The sequence below is a fragment of the Aythya ferina genome (genome assembly GCF_964211825.1).
Source record: "Aythya ferina genome assembly, chromosome: 13".
Classification (NCBI taxonomy): domain Eukaryota; kingdom Metazoa; phylum Chordata; class Aves; order Anseriformes; family Anatidae; genus Aythya; species Aythya ferina.
In genome coordinates this window covers 16,822,185-16,839,181 of record NC_140311.1, presented here as the reverse complement: position 1 = coordinate 16,839,181, position 16,997 = coordinate 16,822,185, and the positions used below count along the sequence as shown (strand labels likewise).

Sequence of the window (16,997 nt, the reverse complement as noted above, 5' to 3'; positions counted from 1 at the left end):
TGGTTGGAGCAGCCCAGGCCTTACATTCCAGCCCTGTGAACAGAGCTAGAATTTGAGCCCAGCTTTTTGCCATTTCCTTTTCTTTACAATGGTCGGTGATACTGATTCATCCACAGAAGTTTTAAGAGGCAAAACTCAACCACGCTGTGAGCAGAATTTGTGTAGACAGCACTTCTCCCATTCTCAATTCCCAGCCCATCAGGGTACATACACTACAACAGGAAGATTCTTTCTTCAGTACCATGGATCAAGATAACTGCAGATGTTCTACCATTTGAAAACAATCTATTTAGAGCAAAATTCAGAGAGTTATATCTTTAGTTCTTGGCCACCATCCCAAGACTGAAAATTGTGCCAGGAATGCAGTGTGGCTGCTACCGAGTGCACCTGTTGTACTGGAATCAGTAAGAGTGGCTGTGCTGCCTAACCTGAAGCGATGTCAACGTCAGCACTAGAAATGAAGGACACACCTTCATGATTTAGTTGTTTTATTTCGCTTTTGCAAGCAGCCACAAAACAGGCTATGGAAGAATAAATAAATTAAAGCAGAGAGTGCAGCAGTTTATACGAGTACAACATGAAGATGCTCGACTTTGCAATGATTCAGAGTGCTTTGTTACTGCGCTTGGTTCAGTGTTCAGGCAGTAACCAACCAGAAGCAATCTAGGTCAAGTATTTCCCCCTTTGGCCAAAAAAGATTTTTTAAACATGCCCTCAACCAACTCTGCTACAAATAATAATAAAATGTAGAAAAAACCTCGTTTTTACTATCATACAGTCACATCGCCTTGTTCCAAGTGCATCAGTCCGTTCCAAAATACTTCTGTCCAAAGTGTGTTGGCGCAACAGGATGAACTTCTGTAGTTAAAATTGTGATCTCTGGGAATTCCTGGATGATCGATTTGGCACCTTTGGGGAGAGAGAAGAGAAATCAAAGAAATCAATGCCGCACCGCAGCCGTATTTCAGCGCCTCGTGTTACATCAAGGTAAGCAGAATTCTGCAGTTGAGTCTGCCTCTATTCTTCTGCTTCATTTCTGGCTTATCTGCTTGCATGTGAGGAAGAACTTCCAGAATTCCACATTGTTCTTCTGGGTTTTCTTACTGGGATTTTTCATTTCTTCACCATACATTTAACTTCCCAAACTAAACTATTCCCTAGTTGATCCAGTTACTATTTTGGTTACTGCCAGGAATAACTCTCTGCACCATGGTCGATTTTTTGATAGTGATTTCTGCCATGGCCAATTTAAAAATAAAAATACAAGATCCATTTTCCTACTTAGAGAAACAGACATTCCTTTTTAGGGTCATCTTTTAAATTAAAAGATCTTTAATGTGCAGACAGTCCGGTTCTGTAGCTTATTTTACATCGTGCTTTCTGTACAACTGGTGTTAGTTGGTGGCTGACCAACTCAGCATGGGCTGCTGTGCTTTGGAGCAACAGGAAGACTTAGGGTCGTTGCAGCATTTTCTTTACCTATTCCTGCTGACAGGAATGCTTCACCAGTTGCAGTTTTGCCGTGAGGGGTAACAGGCCCTTTTTGTTCTGCTAGCCTTCTCCCCTTCCCATGCCACACGTGCCAGTGTTTGCTCTCAGTTTCAAAACTCAGAGGGGAAAAAAATCCTGAGCAGAGTGCTGCTGGTGTCCTTATTCGCAAGGGAAGCGCTCTTGGCAGCTGCCTGGAGTGCGGGACTGCCGGAAGCCTTCCCTGCTGGGTGGTAGAGGCGCGAGCACCTCTGCCCCCCACGCAGCCCCGCGACTTACCGTGCGGTGTGGAGAATAGGCTCAGCAGGATAATGACACTTGGTTGCACGCCGTGTTCTATAAGAACTTTGACAGCCTCGATTACAGTATTACCAGTACCTAAAAGGGGAAAAAGTGAGATTTTTGTTTTCCTGCTGGAAGAACTCTTCCTAAGCCAGCCGGGGCTATACCTGCACCAATCCTGGTGTGGGGCTGAACGACAATACTGTCCTGTCCCACTGGTCGACTGTCACCTCTGCAAGCATTAATTATTGAAAATTTTTGTCTCCTGATGAAGGAATTTAATTTTATACCCAAATAGCTGACTCTGCCAGGTTTTAAACACTGAAGTCAGTGGATTTTATTAAAGCCCTAAGGCAAGAAAACTCATCTAAAATAATAAGTTAGCAATTAAGAGCTCCATGTGCAGAACCAGAATTACATCTTAGACTGGAAAATTTCCTTCATCCTGACAAAGTCCTTACTGCGTTGATATATTTTGTAGTTTTAATTGCATTTAACTTTAAAATAATTTACTTTCGAATTATTCCTCATAAAGTCTTTTAATAGTGAAAATACTATTTGAAGTCTTTTCTCATATAAGTTCTTTTTTTTTTTTTTTTTTTTTTTTTAATTTTGCCATCGGACTTGAATGCAGCTGCCTTTCTCACAAGTGCAGCCAAACCCAAGTGATCTGCTCTGCGTTCACGCTGATGTGGGCTGACTGATGTATGTTCTGGAGCAGCCTGATCAAGTCCCTGCTACGTCACCTAAATCAAGCCAAAATCTAACAAAAACCCCGGAAATTCAGAAGCTTTAATTTAAATACAGAACAGTCACCGGAAATAATAGAGACACTTACTTAGTATTGGGTACATAAGAAGAACTTTTCTCCTGTAAATGTCTGGGGGAAACTTAGCATAGTATACTTTTGCTCTTTGAGTCTCCTCATCGCTCTGTATCAGGATTTTTCCTATGCGGATCGATCTACAGCAATCCCGTAAACCTTGTTCCATTGCTTCGCCTCAAAATGAGCAGAAGAAAAAAAATATTACGTGATAACAAAGGGCACAACAACGAGACGTTACAATTAAATGGACTGTCCAAATACTGTGTTGACGAATAGTTCTTCAACAGAGCTTTTTTTTTTCCTTGCTTTCAAGTTTTAAAAAGACCTTAAGCTATTTTCCTTATCTCTGTTTAGACAGAAAAACAAGCCTACCCTGTGTCATTTGGCTCCCAGGTATTTGTGTTCTCATGTTCCAGTGCTAAGCACGTTTTCAAAGGAGAGAAGTAGAAATATCAAAACAACTAATGTCATAATTCGTATGTGGTTTGAAAAACAACTCTGAGCTCTGCATAGCCACATCATGGTAAAAAACATAGTACAGGAACCTTAGGAGCCGCTGGATTTTATATCATAAAAAGCTTTACATAGTTTTGGACAAAAGAGTGCTGCCTCTAGCACCACTGAGCATGGTTTATTTGGGGAGATATCTTTGAGGAGGAAAAACTAGTGGCAAACAAGGAAGGAGAGTTGGCCTGGCCTCTCAGAGCTATTGGTTGTTAAAGAAGAGGTCAGATGTAGTCTGCTGCTGCTATTGTCTGCTGAAATGTTGAAGAAACGTATTACTTGCTATTCTTCTTTAGGTATCCTTGATTACAGAATGTCAGCTAGCAGCCTGGGGGGAAACCTTTGCTGTAGGGCAGTTTGTTGCACGTTTTCAGAAGGAAGCTGGTTACTGGTTTCAAAAGCATTTAATTCACACCCATTCAACAACCAAAAGCTGCCTACCGCTTCTCATTATGCTGACTCCGCAGTTTCCCTTTTCAAATTTCACTCCTTCGTACTTGTATCCTAAAAAAGCAAAGAAACCAAGGCTCAGTGGCAGTGATCGCTCCCCTCTGCCCCATCCTGCCTTAAGTGACCCTGGTGTGAACAGAAACAAGATTCCCCCACACAGGGACCGGTGCTGAGCTCTGTGTGTCTCAGCAGGTGGCGTGGCCCCACCTGCACGCCACATCCTGCACTCCCCAAACAAGCCATGGGAACGGGACCGAAACCATGAAGGAACTTACTCCTAACGGTTCCTTCAGGAGAGCGGCACAGGCATGATCCTGCCTGGAGGTTTTATAACTCAAACATTCAGGTGATGATTTTAGATGAAGGATGTTAGCCAAAATAAAGGTAAATGGTACGTGCCCTAAGTAACCACGTAAATGCACTCCAGAGCTGCAGGTGAAGAGGCAGAGCCAGAGCATGACGCTACTCTAATTGCGCTCCTGATCGCTGAAGGACAGAAGTGGGCGAGGGTATGTGTTCGGAAGAGATCGCCAGCGCTGCGAGTTCAAGTTTATGGATTCGAAGGCAGCCAAGCAAGGTAAGCCCACTCATAGCTCTTTAGATCCAACCTGAACTTTCCCAGTACCACTGCAGAGAACACGTGGCAGTGTTTTTTTGGGTTTTGCATATTCTGCCTGGCTGAAAAAGGTCCAAAGGCTCCTTTTAAAGGAGAGCTGGCACGGCATTGCATTGCTGGCCTCGAGGAATGTTCTGCTTCTGAAGGAGTACAAATTGTCTGTGCTGACAGCAGCTTCCAGATGCTCAGAGGGAAAGAGTTCAGTATAAATAAGCAACGATTCATAGGTACATGTCTGTGTTCTCAGGGCACGCTTCCTGTTGGATGGGTGCACCTGAGGCCGTTTTAGCTCCCTCCTTGGGCAGGGGTAAGGGTGAAAGGGCTGACGCTCTGATGGCAGGGCTGGCAGTGCCAGCAGACAGCAGCCTGTGCATCATAGCAACGTGTGCCCAGAGGGGCAGGCCCAAGGCGCTCATTCCTCACAGGCAGGTGAGTGGCTCACTGAGAAACACCTGCAGAGCTTCGGGAGGGCATTACTCGCCGGGGACCTGCCAAACTGGGTAACGCAGACAGCCAACAGCCATCAAACTGCCCGACTGACCTGGGACTGATGTGAAGCCAGGCCTCACGAAGCAGCTGCTCTTTTAGTTAAAAGCGAGCCAAGGTAAGTGACTGTGGCGCCTGAGCGCCTTCCTAAACTCCAGCTAGCTTCAGCACCGAGTGTTTTCGGGCCATCTTTTCTGTGACTAAAAGTAGGGTGAAGACGTACAGATGATTTATGGTGAAGGGCAGAGGGGTAAAGTGAATGAGAGGATGTACAGAGCTGCTCTCAGGCTGCAGAAAATGCCAGCAAAATCCTCAAGGGGAGGAGGACTCAGCTGGTGCCTGTCCTGCAGGGGTACTGCAGGTGCCCTGGGTGTGCTTGAGGCTCCCCAGACGTGGCTGATGCACTGAGCAGCAACTACGCTACCTCTGAGTAACCCATGCAACCTTACGTATCTTTTAAGGTTAATAGGAGCAAACCCAAAGTACTGCAGTGGGTTTCCTCTAACTCCAACACAGCCACTTTTTATTTCCTGTTTACCATCACTCACAGTTGCAACAGAGGCAGATTTAGGCTGGCATGACAAAACTCCTTGAGCTGAGCACTTTTTTCTGTAACGGGCACATGAAATGTCATCAGTTTTAATTCGATGGTGTGATAGGGGCAAGTAAGGTGATCTCGCACATACACTGCTAATGTTTTTATCACAGTTTTGCAAGACCAGTTTAAAACCATAGTAAGGTGACAACTCTATAACTGTTCTGCTCAGTCCTGTCATCACACATCTTCTAGCTTTTTTTTTTAAATACCTTGAGGGGACCTTAACTTTATACTCTAGCCTGAATGTTAAGCTGTTCTGGCCTCTTGTAACAGTTCCACATTGTTATATTAAATCAGCTTCCACTCCCAGTCCTACCTGACCGAGTGGTTTCCCACGTACCTGTTGGAGTGGTCACCGTGCATTCTGTGTACGGCAGTTGGTTCAGTCCCTCTTCAACCACAAGTCTGATCTGTAGAACCAGAGAAAGCAGCTTGAAGGGGTTTGTTATCAAGCCAGATAAGATACTAAATGTGTTAGGAGTTTCTGCAAGTACTAGGTGAATGCCTAACAGCCAAGAACATCCTCTTTCACTAGTAGTTAGGGATAGACTTTAAAGACCGTTTATAGGGCAATGTGTATGTTTTGTCCACACATCAAATGAAGGCATTAAAAAACAGAACGGGGGCAGGGGTACATCTGTAATGCCTCCATAAAACCGGCTTAAGTTCTGCCTGGCAGATAAAGCCATCAGAGACAAATGTTTCTCATAAGTAAGTGAACCCCCCATGTTAACTTCATGTTGCTGACAGAAAATATCAGTGAGAAAAGAGGAAAACTCCCCTTCTTTCAGTTCCCCATCGGCTAGGCCCTAAGGCCTGTTTTAACATCCATATTTCTAAGAAGAAGCTGCAGCAGGGCTGCCCAAACAACTGCAGGAGCTGCAGCGCTGTAAGCACACTACCAAGTGCCCAAGGACGTGTCAGGGGATTTACAACTCTCTTTATCACCCCCTTCCTCTGGCACCTGGCAGCTCTGATTGCTCCACATGCTCTGCTCAGCCCCTGTGTGTTCACAGGGTGCAGACGGCCCAGCCACAGTGGGGACATCCTGGAGGTGTGGCTGGCGTGTCACACGTCCCTCCGGAGGGCAGGAAACCTGTGCTGTACCCCAGGCAAAGGTACAAAATGCGTTCATCTCAGCCCAGCATGACTGCCCAGGACAGATGCTCTGGGTGTTGCAAATAGACAGGATTCTCTCTGCTGGTGAGCCAAAGAGTCAAAGGCCAGGACTGCTCAAGGAAAGCTACCGCCAAGCCAAGATGAAACCTATTAAGCAAAAGTCACTGCGTGATGGCAGAAATGAGGTGACTGCTCCTGGGACTGAGCTCGCTTCAGACACTCCAGAAGCAGGGCAGGCTGGAAAGTTTTTCTGTTCCTCCATCCTGCCCCAGTTCCTAGCACACACAGACTGCATTAGGAGTTAGTGAACTAAATGTCCCTCTTTGATGAGGTTTTGGGAGGAGGGAGCAAGCTAACAATGTTAAGTTCTAGCAGGCCTAGTTAAACTGTAACAGCTCGCAGACTTCTGCTGAAGCTTCAGGTTATGCATTTAATGCTGATATGCAAAATTATATAGTCCATGTGCTCGTTTATTACAGTTACATGCTTAAGGTTGCCCCTGCAGTAAGCAAGGGAAATGCTGTTTGCTTTGCACCTTCAGTAGCACGAGGTGTGTTAGAACTGCTGGGAAAAGCCACAGCTAATACGAGTCTGAGCAGCTGTAGCTAACTACCACGGAAGTGCTTTGAGGATGTTAAGGTGTTGACCCTACCCTTTCTCAGCCAGTTAAGCACATGGATCGAGTCTCCTTGCCACTCTCAAATACCACTGAAGAAATCAGGCTGGACCAGTCCTTCAGGGTCCATGAACAGAGAAATCAGGATAGAGGCACCTGGAGAAAGCAGCTGCCAGCACTCCCGTTTACAGGAGGTGTAATCACTAACTCGGGAAACCAGCCGAGGTGCAGTTAGGGATGGCGTCTCTGAGCAGACAAACCTTGAAAAGGGAGAGCCCTTCTAGAGACCCCTGAGCAGGTAACTGTAATCCCGAGCGGCTGCATGTCACAACCGTTGTGCCTGCCTGCAGCTTGGAAAGAGGTGAAGCAATGAAATGCCAACGAACTAGAATATAAATAAATTAAAAATGAATTTTTAAAGAATCACTTGGACTAGATGATCTTTGAAAGTCCCTTCCAACTTTTCTAGTCTAAATTCCAGAGTGCCCGACATTATCTTCACCCTACTTGTCGGCTGAGGCCGCAGGGCAGTGCTGTGGAGATGACAAACCCCTGCCTGAGCCCAGGCTGCAAGGCAACTGTGCTGAGTCCTTGCCCAAACTCGAGGCACGTGATGCCTGGCGTCTCTGTGGGACATGTCCCCTCTTCCCATCACTCACCTGGGCTCTGGGCCCCCAACAAGCTGCTGTGGTGCCCACCCAGCTGCGTGCAGCTTGACTGAACCCAGTTTATCCAGTACTGCCTACCAAGTGGGATGCCCTAAAATACTTCTCAGGCTGTCTCAGTATGAATGCCGGGGCTTGGTGAGCTCCTCACTAATTCCACAGACGAGCTGCAGGGCGCCACCACTGGAAGTCTCCTTTCGCACGCAGGGCAGCACGTGCACAAGGGCTCACCCTCAGCCTTTTGCAGAGTTCTCTGCTGGGGGCTCTCAGCTTGCTCTCCCTAGCCCCTTCTGCTCTAGCTGCTCAGATATCTACCACGAGTTGTAATGATCGATCCTTTCTTGTGCTAGAGGCTTACTTGCCACGCCTGCCTCTTCTCCTTCCCAGACACAGGATGCTTTGTCATCTTATTCATGATTTCAGCCCCCCATCTTGCAGCTGCAGGACCACACCATCAGCAGACCCTTTCAGGAACTTTCTGCTAACCTTTACCATCCCTTAACTCCTTTCTTCCACAAATATCTTTGAACATTTATTTTATCATCTCCTTCTGTGAGAAACAAGCTGCCAGACGGAAAAACTGTACCACTATCAATTCATCAAACCCCTCCTTGAACCCTCTTCCTATTGTGACTTTGTGAGATATTTGCCCCTAGTAACTGCCAAACTAGTAGCAACCTTCACTCCAGTCTCATTTTCTCTCTGCAATGAGATTTTGCTACTCTACAACATTTGAGTTTCTTGTTTTCTGCATTTGTTTCTTGTTTGCTTTCAGACTGCATCTTGTCATTAATCAGCTGTCTGCTAGTCAGATGAAAAACACACAGCGTGTCTTAACAATGTTTGTACATCTACTGGAGCCCACGTCCCACGTGCAACTGTGATACCACACAGAAAATGGGGCAGTCACACACTGTTTCTCATAATATTCCTCTCACAAAATGAAAAGCAGACCAGCAGACCACCTCCAAACAGAGTGAGAAGGTAGGTGGGGGAGGCCGTCACACTAATTAATGGTGATAAAGTGCAGCTGGGACCCGTAAGGGTTCTCCTGTCTGTGACAGAATAGCCATTATTTGTCTCATTTTTAAGGTACAGAACAGGAATCTTTATTGCTTCGCTTTAGTTCGAGGAAGTTGATCGGAAGGAATGCTCCTGAGAAGACGGGAAGCTGCTACAAGGTAGAACAAGAATATTAACCAGAGAGGAGTGCTGGTGGGAAAGGGGCCTGACTGGACTGGAGACCTGCACCCTGTAAGTATGCGGGGTTGCTGATGTTGGCTCTCTGAATCTCATCTACACATTTAAGCACGTGAAAAGCTGAAACCACCAGAAATAAAAAAAAAAAAAAAAAAAAGAAAAGGAAGACTGACCCACAGCTGAGCTGGTTTAGCACAGGCTGTGGATGCTTCCTGTGCTGTTCCCACTTGTCCAGCGCTGTGAAGGATGTTATGTCTGCGGAGAACTGCTGGCACAGCAAGAAGGGGGGACTGTGGCTTTCTGCCTGTCCCTTACAAAGGCAAAGAGGGACACTGCAGTCAGAAACTTGACCCAATAGTTACAGGGATGAGTTTTGTTGGCTCGGGCTTTCACTGATCCTGGAGAATGGAAGAGGCAGAAACATTCTCAGGAAGGGAAAAGCAGCGGGGAAAGTGGAACAAGCTGCAGAGATAAAAAGCACTGCAGTCACACGTCAGGTCGGGGTTGTATGTAAGCCCTGAGCAAGCCTGCATCAGGCATGGGTTAAGACTGGGCTCATCACAGGAAACCTGGCTGGTTTAGCAAATAGTGCCACTGACTGAGTGCTCTCTGGACTGATCTTTGTTAGAGGGAGAAGGAAAGGCTTTCCTCAGTAACGAGTCGCAAATAGGAAACACCCTCTTGAATACAAGGGCGTATCCAGTACATGTGTGGTAGTAAGTGTTGTGGGCTTCTTTAAGCACTTAATTTACGTGAGATAACTGCTGCATTCCCACCAGCCTTTGTCCTGACTTACCAGGATGTGTGAAAGTTTCTAATTGCTTTGTCCCTGCTAGCAGCTACCACATGGTTAAAGGCCCGTTCCCTGGGTGGAAGCACCCAGAGCCGCTCATCTACCACGCAGTAAGTGTTGGGAGGTGCTCTGCACGCAATCAGTCATTGATATCTAGACTGTAAGAAATTGTTGACAAGATGGAAAGTACTGTTTCAAACTAACACTAAATTATCTACAGCCTCTGTGCATCTGTTTTTAAATCGCGTTCTCATGTTGCTACTTCTCACTGTACTGAAGTATTTGATAGTAACTTAGTTTCTGGAACCCTTTGAGATGAAAACACTGTAACAAAGAACAGAATCCCCTTACAGAAAGTTGCTGTCAAACAGCAATTTCCTTTGTTTAGAAAAGTTGCCCTCACGCTAACATTATTGTAGCTCATAAGACCATTTTATAAAACAATTACACAGCACGACACCAAGAAGAAGAAATTCTTCACCTACCAGGCGATCAGCAGAAAATACGAAGTCTCCTCTACTGGCTGTCCTGAAAAAGGTAACAATTTCTATTTTAAATTGGGGAATAATTAAGAGCAGTGCTTAAATATAATGTTACTCGAAGGACAATATTTTCCAGAGGCGGTTTGGAGAAAGGTCTCCTGCCACGTTCCAACTTTATCCCCCAGAGATCCTACCGCGTGTTTCCTACCGGCTGGGGAAGCCTGAGCTGCAGTGAGCTCACACAGGGCTCTGCCTCGTACCACTGGCCACGTCGCTGCACTGCTCGCGTAGCAACTGAAGCACGAAAACACGAGCAGGATATTCTGCAGGATATTCTGCAGGCTTTCCATTGTACCGCCATGCCAGCTCGCTTCCAGAACACCTCAGCAGCTCTGAGCTGTGCCAGCCTGGTGGGTTCTCTGCAGCCGTAAGCAGGAGAGCTTTGCTTTGCCCGTTCTCAAACCAGTCGGAGCCCAGGACAGTGATGAAGCAGATCCCAGGTGCTGAGGCTGACCCAGCGCACCTGACGAGCAGGATCTCCTATCTTATCAGGAATTCACTCACTGCGTGGTAAGCCTGGTGAGCCTCAGCCTAAAATGAGCAGGGACAAGCAAGCAGCACTACGCAAACCCCTCTCTCCTGGCTTAGTGGCTTAGGTGGAACTTTTTACTACGACGACTGCTGGCCCGCCCAGAAGGCAGGAAGGGCAGGCTGGCCTCTCCCTGCTCCTTGCTGTGCTAACACACCACGGGGACGGCTGCCGTCGGAAAGCCAGGTTGGAACACCTGGCTTCCCGGGTCAAGACCAACTCTCACCACACAGCAGCAGGACAAGCTTCCAACTAAGGAGACAACATTTCCAGTACGTTAGCCTTAAAAATCCTCAGACAAGGAATCACCATGGCAGGCAGGTCGCTTTTAGTGACACTTTCTGGTAATCACACTAGGCCTACCCCTCGCTCATCTCCAAGCTGTGATACTCTGGATGTCTCTTGAAATACCACGGATAGTTTTGCACTTAATCCCCAAGGTTCTGCAACATCTTCTGTTTACAAGAGTGGCAGTCAGGATGTTTGTCTGCCGACTCCCCGTACTACTAGTACAACCTTGCCACATTAAGAAAATGAGGTTTTAAAAGACTGGCAGCCTAATCTGATTTCTTTCCTTGTGCTAACACCACGGTATTTGTTATTCAAAATGCTGTTTGTTTTTTGCTCTTTCTAGCAATGACAGGATACTCTTAGTGCTCTGCTACTTTGATGTTCGTCAGAAAACCAGAACTGAAGAAAGCCCCATCAAATACCCAAGAAACAAGCTTGCAATCACACAACCTGATTTTGTTGAGATTTTTAAAGGGATTCATATCCCCAACTGTGGTGTGTGCAAATATAAAAAAATAACAGCAAGTAGCAAAGTGTGTAGGTGGTGTATTAGGTTTTTCCAGACTAGAGCGTGGCATGGCAGAAAGCTTACCCATATTTCATGAGAGGGGGGTAAGACAAACCTGACCATGTCACAACTCTGGTTTTGATTGCAAAGCAATAAAAGTTCAGAGTGAATACTGTGGGCTATTAATACAGATTAGGAGGTTTTAAATGAACTACTCTGTCCTCGCACAGGGAGGCTGATGTTTTTACACCCTGTTCACAGAACACCCTTGGTCAGTTCTGTCTGGTTTTTAAGGGGATGGAGAACAATAGTGGTGGCATGCATAAAAATTAGAGACAAATAATAATATTGAAAATGACAGACCTCGTGCACACCTTCAGCTGGAAAGCTGTGACCAGGTTTCAAGCCCCACATCACGAGAAAATTAATTTCTAAGGGGCCAGAAAAAAGGTTCATGTGAAAACACTGGAACTGCTCACCTTACAGATCAGGAGGATACAAAGCAATGATCTACAGCAGCCTACAAACTTCTTAATAAAGTAACCGGGACTGGTTCCAACCACTGCCAGGGCTGGAGGCAGGTCCTACTCTGACACACTTCGGTAATTTCTGTTTCTCCTGCTCACCTTGCACGAGAGATCGTCCAGAGACAGCAGGCTGCTGCGAAGGCAAGGCTGGAAAAAAGCTGTTTCCCCAAAGAAGAATTCATAGAAGACCTTTATAAGAAGTGTAGGCACCGGAACCTGGTGCCGTTAATGGGCAGGGGTGCAGCTGGGAACAGGAGCACCCTCTCTCTGAGGGAGCACCAGAGCCCTGTGTGTAAGGACTCGGGATGGGGGTGCCATGTGAAAGGGATCCCGCCCTGCCTGCAGCAAAGCCACCTCTGCTCATCAGGGCTGAGTGGCAGTCGAATCACCGCGCTCTGTAGGGCAGCCAGGACTGCGTCCTGCTGCTCCACTGCCTGCGCCGCTCTGCTGCTCGCTCCATTCCCTGGGGAGTAAGAAGCCGCAGCAGAACACAGCACGATGATCTCCCATAAAAGACGCGCCAACCCTTAAATACCTACATTTAAATCTGTTGTTAAACCGGCAGCTCCAACAGCACTACCCATCTGAGCTAATGAACTTCCTCCTGCAGAAACCAGCGCTCTGGGCTGCGGATTGCCACGCTACTCGTCTCAGCTTCCAGATCACTGGTTCCAACCTGCACAGGCCAAACACCACTGCGAGGTCACACCCTCCTCAGAAGAGGCTCTGACTGTTTGCTCCCGGGCACTCTGTACTTAAACTCATCAGTTTAAGAGAGGACTCCAGAATTCACGCCCGACAGTGTTAGCAGGCACCCGCCTGCCCGTTTGGCACAGCCGAGGCTCCACAACTGAGCCAGCCGGGAAAAAACGCGCACAAGCCGAGGCCACCTCTCTGCCTCCCTAATTCTGGCTCCCAGACCTCATTAACTGCAGTGACAGCGACATAAAATGCAGTTAATTACACAAACTGTAATTTCAGCCTATGAAATGCTCACCACTGATTCAGTCAGCCATCTCTGAACCTGCCACAGGATGTGGGCCCAGCAACATGAAGGTGTTTTTTGTCTTGTTTTTTACTGGACAGTTACTCCAATTGAAAGGCTGTGTTGCGTGCCTCTGAATCCTGAATTCCTTTCCACTTTTCTGTGCGGCTCATTCTATGGGCAACACAGAGTCCCTAAGGTCTTCTGCACCCAGCCTGTGCATCCTTAGGCTGATGTAAAAGTGCCTGCTGTGAGCTGGCACCGCACCAAGAATGTCTATCCCTTCTTCTCTGCACAGGAATCGCCCCAAACTGACAGTTTTCTCCTTCTTTTGGTGTTTCTCCCAGCAGCTTGCTTTGTGATTTCTGCCCTTCCCTTGATTGCTGTACCTGGAACATCTGTCTTCATGAGCATTGGGGGCATTCCCAATGCCCTCCTTGAGCCTTCCCAGCTGTGGGGCTGCCTGTTCTTTTCTAATCCAGAAACAGAGCTACACTGGTGGTATCTAACTGCCCTGCAGTGACATAGCTTTTCCTTCTTTTCGTATACAAAAGCAGCCTTTTGTCAGTTTAAATCAGATTTTTTGACCAGTAATTCCTCTTAGCCATAGCACCTTATTCATAACTATTAAACGTCTGAGGAGGAGCTTCTTGTAGCACTTGGTTGGAATGGTGCAGTTGGACAGAGGCCTTGTAAGGCAGATTACACCTGCTCGAGGAAAGGTTACTGCAACAGTTTCTAACCCCTGCATAAGAGATGCTCGCACCTGTGCAGCTGAGCACACATTTTACCATCTTTCTGGACGATGGGCACTGAAGTAGTCCCATCTGAGGCCTTCTCTTCACTGAAATGCTGCTGCCTTTCTGAGCCACATTCAGAATAAAGCGCGGTGTGCTGGCACTGCAGCTAGGAGCGACTCATTATTTCCAAGGCTTGCTCTACGCCTTGCCTTACTGGAGTCTTGTGCAATGGCCTGATGCAACTCTAAAAAAAAAAAAAAAAAAAATCTCCTCCGAGTTAAAATATCAGCTGCTGATTACTGGTTAAATTCAATACACCCAGAAACTTGTTCAATATATCTGCAAGATTTAAAAATTTACTTGCAACAATAACAAAAGTACCTAGGTGGGTACAGTAACTACATTGCTAGTATTCACCTAGATATCAAAGCTAAATGTTGTTTCCTTTTCACTCACCTTAAACCCTTCTGTAGGCCATGCAATAAGCAGAGTTTGGAGGCTGTCTCTCTGCTTGGCCCAGGTAAAACTGCCCTTTTTGCTCTGCAGGAAGGCTGCCAGAAGACATTCTTACCTGCAGAGATCTTTTGTGTGGTCTTGCCACAACTGCCCTCCTTGCAGCAAGCTAGCACTAGATTCATGTGCTCCTGCCTGCAATGAGATCAGCTTTTTCCACACTTTGAAGAGTCAAAAATTCCTAATTTAAGGTAACAAGGCACATCTAAGCCAGTACAATTAACGTAGGTATTGTCTTTGATGGTTACTTCTACACAAAAATACATTAGTGGTATTACAGTTGCAAAGTTAAGTACTCAAGAGCTGGGAAATACCAAAACGCAGCCTATGCAGGTAGAACAGAGAAGAAATAAGGGGAAGAACCAAGCTGGTTACTGCAGGTGTTAGGAAGCCCGCGTGTGGCAGGACAATAAGGGGTTATTGGGATCCTGGAACACTCCACCAACAAACTGCTCCCCACCTCTGTACCTGCTGGGGCTCCTCGCATCATAGGAGGCAAGCTGTGCTTTTAAGGGATGCCCTCCACATGCGTTTGTGTTACGTCGCACGCTAAATTTATCAGGCTGTAGTATCACCTTCCACGTGCAGAACAATCGGACGCCGACAGGACGGGCGGGAGGAGAGCTCCTGACGCACAGAGTGAGACCTGAGGTTTCCCTGTGCCTTAAGTACCTCGTGTCAGAGGTGCTGAGCAGCAGGGCCCAATCTTAAAGGCTTTTTGCCCCTAAGAGCCGCAGAAGCGGGCCGACAGCTCCGTGTCCCGCCAGGTGTGGTGGCAGCACGGGCTTTTGGTGACAGCGAGCGACAAGCGTGGAAAGCAGCGCCGGCAGGAAGGGCAGCGTCCCACGGAGCTAAGGGCCCCTCAGCCAAACCCTCCTCAGCGCCTCACCGCTCCCGGATCCAACCTGGGCGCTCTCCACGGCTGGATCCGGATGGTTTTTGAGGTCCCTTCCACCCCGAAACCCTCTCTGACTGCACGGTCTGTCAGGGGCTGCCGGTGAGGGGGGCTCCCCTCACGTCCCGCTCCCCCCTCCCCGGGGCCGCGTCCCTCAGCCCCCCACCACCCTCCTCAGCCCCCTCACACCCCCCTCAGCCCCTCGGAGCCCCCCTCAGCCTCCCGGTGCCCCCCTCAGCCCCTCGGAGCGCCCCCCAGCGCCTCAGCGCGGCCGGAGCCCGCCGCCCGCCCCTCCCTCGCTCCCTGCCCGCCGGTTTCTGGGCAGGCCTCGCGGCGCTCACTTGTCCCTGATGATGGTCTGCAGCTCCCGGATCTGGTCGTTCATCGGCAGCAGCTTCAGCTGCGCCCCGATCTCCGCCGCGGGGCTGCGCGCTTCCACCAGCACCCCCCCGTCGTTATTGCTGCCGCTGCTGCTGTCCGGGCTGGGGCTGCTCTCGCCGCCCTCATCGGGCTCGGCGAAGCGGATCAACCGCGAGCAGCCGCCGCCGCCTCCCCCTGCCCCCGCCGCCGCCGCCGCCAACACCACGGGCGGCTGCTGCTCGTCCTGCGGGCCGGGCGCGGGGCCGAGGCGCTGGTTGCGGCACGGCATCGCCTCCATGCGCCGGGCCCCGGCCCCACAGGCAGCCACGCGTGCTCAGCGCCGGCCCCCGGCTTGCGCCGCCGAAGGGCGGGCCGTGGGGGAGCGCCGCCGCCCTAATGGCCGCCCGCGCTGCCGCTCAAGCGGCGGGGAGCGGCGCGGGGGGGCGCTGCTGGCGGCGCGGCCTCGGCTGAGGCGAGCGGGGAGTCCCCGCGGCCGCCCCTTGTCCCCCCCACATGGCCCCCTCACGGTGTTTTCGGTGCTTTCGGTGCTTTCAGCTCACGATCTCGGCCCTCCAGCCCCGTGTGGGGCCCCGGGAGGCCCCGCGCCACTGCCCGGCCCTCGGGTGGGGTGGCTGTGAGGTGATGGCTGCCCCAGGAGTGGGGCTGGGGCTGCTCTGTCGCTCCGCAGCCCTGCCTTTGCCTCGGGGGAGTCCTCTCTGGCCTGTCCCTCTAGCCTGTTCGGAGCTTGTCAAAGGGCTATTTGGTGATTTTAACCCCAAATACGCTGGAGTAAACTCTGGTTTAGCCTCTGCTGCTTCACGTCCTTACACAGGTGAAGCTCCATGCTGAAAATCATGAAATACCACACAAAGTAGTGTGCTTTCATAGAACTGCAGAATCACAGAATCATTAGGGTTAGAAAAGCCCTCCAAGATCATCTGGTCCAACCATCCCCTACCACCAGTGTCACCCACCAACCCATGTCCCCAGGCACCATGTCCAACCTTTCCTTGAACACCCCCAGGGATGGTGACGCCACCACCTCCCTGGGCAACCCGTCCCTATACCTAACCACACTTTCTGACAGAAATTTCTCCTCATTTAAAACCTGAACCTCTCCTGGCACAACTTGAGGCCTTTCCCTCCAGTCCTATTGCTAGTTACCTGTGAGAAGAGGCTGACCCCCAGCTCCCCACACCTTCCTTTCAGGTACTTGTAGGGAGCAATAAGGTCTTCCCTGAGCCTCCTCCAGACCAAACAACCCCAGGTCCCTCAGTTGCTCCTCACAGGACTTGTGTCCCAGGCTCTTCACCAGCTTCGTGGCCCTGCTCTGGACACGCTGCAGGGCCTCGATGTCCTTCTTGTAGTGAGGGGCCCAAAGCCAAACACAGCACTCAAGGTGTGGCCTCACCAGAGCAGAGTACAGGGGGACGATCACCTCCCTGGTCCTGCTGGCTGCACTAT

General features: G+C 49.1%; 1 protein-coding gene and 1 long non-coding RNA gene across 2 annotated transcripts; one reads left to right on the top strand and one right to left on the bottom strand.

The window, feature by feature from the left end:
- Positions 1-471: 471 nt before the first annotated feature.
- Positions 472-15,857, bottom strand: UPRT (uracil phosphoribosyltransferase homolog). Its single transcript, XM_084535027.1, has 7 exons — positions 15,515-15,857; positions 10,129-10,171; positions 5,591-5,660; positions 3,542-3,604; positions 2,609-2,770; positions 1,768-1,866; positions 472-909 (listed from the first exon to the last, which is right to left on the bottom strand). Exons 1-7 carry the CDS (start codon positions 15,829-15,831, stop codon positions 803-805), a joined length of 861 nt encoding a protein of 286 aa, XP_084391153.1. The 5' UTR covers positions 15,832-15,857; the 3' UTR covers positions 472-802.
- LOC311444128 lies at positions 3,621-10,159 on the top strand. The gene is made up of 3 exons (XR_014697661.1): positions 3,621-4,770; positions 8,426-9,753; positions 10,096-10,159. It is a non-coding gene; the product is annotated as an uncharacterized lncRNA (long non-coding RNA).
- Positions 15,858-16,997: the final 1,140 nt, after the last annotated feature.

What these genes read in the sequence shown, in the direction of transcription:
- UPRT (XM_084535027.1), bottom strand. Translation starts at nt 15,831, where the DNA reads ATGGAGGCGATGCCGTGCCGCAACCAGCGCCTCGGCCCCGCGCCCGGC. An exon ending in TATTTTCTGCTGATCGCCTG is followed by an intron (nt 5,661 to 10,128) that starts GTAGGTGAAGAA and finishes CTGGTTCTACAG; the next exon opens with ATCAGACTTGTGGTTGAAGA. An exon ending in CACGGTGACCACTCCAACAG is followed by an intron (nt 3,605 to 5,590) that starts GTACGTGGGAAA and finishes TTGCTTTTTTAG; the next exon opens with GATACAAGTACGAAGGAGTG.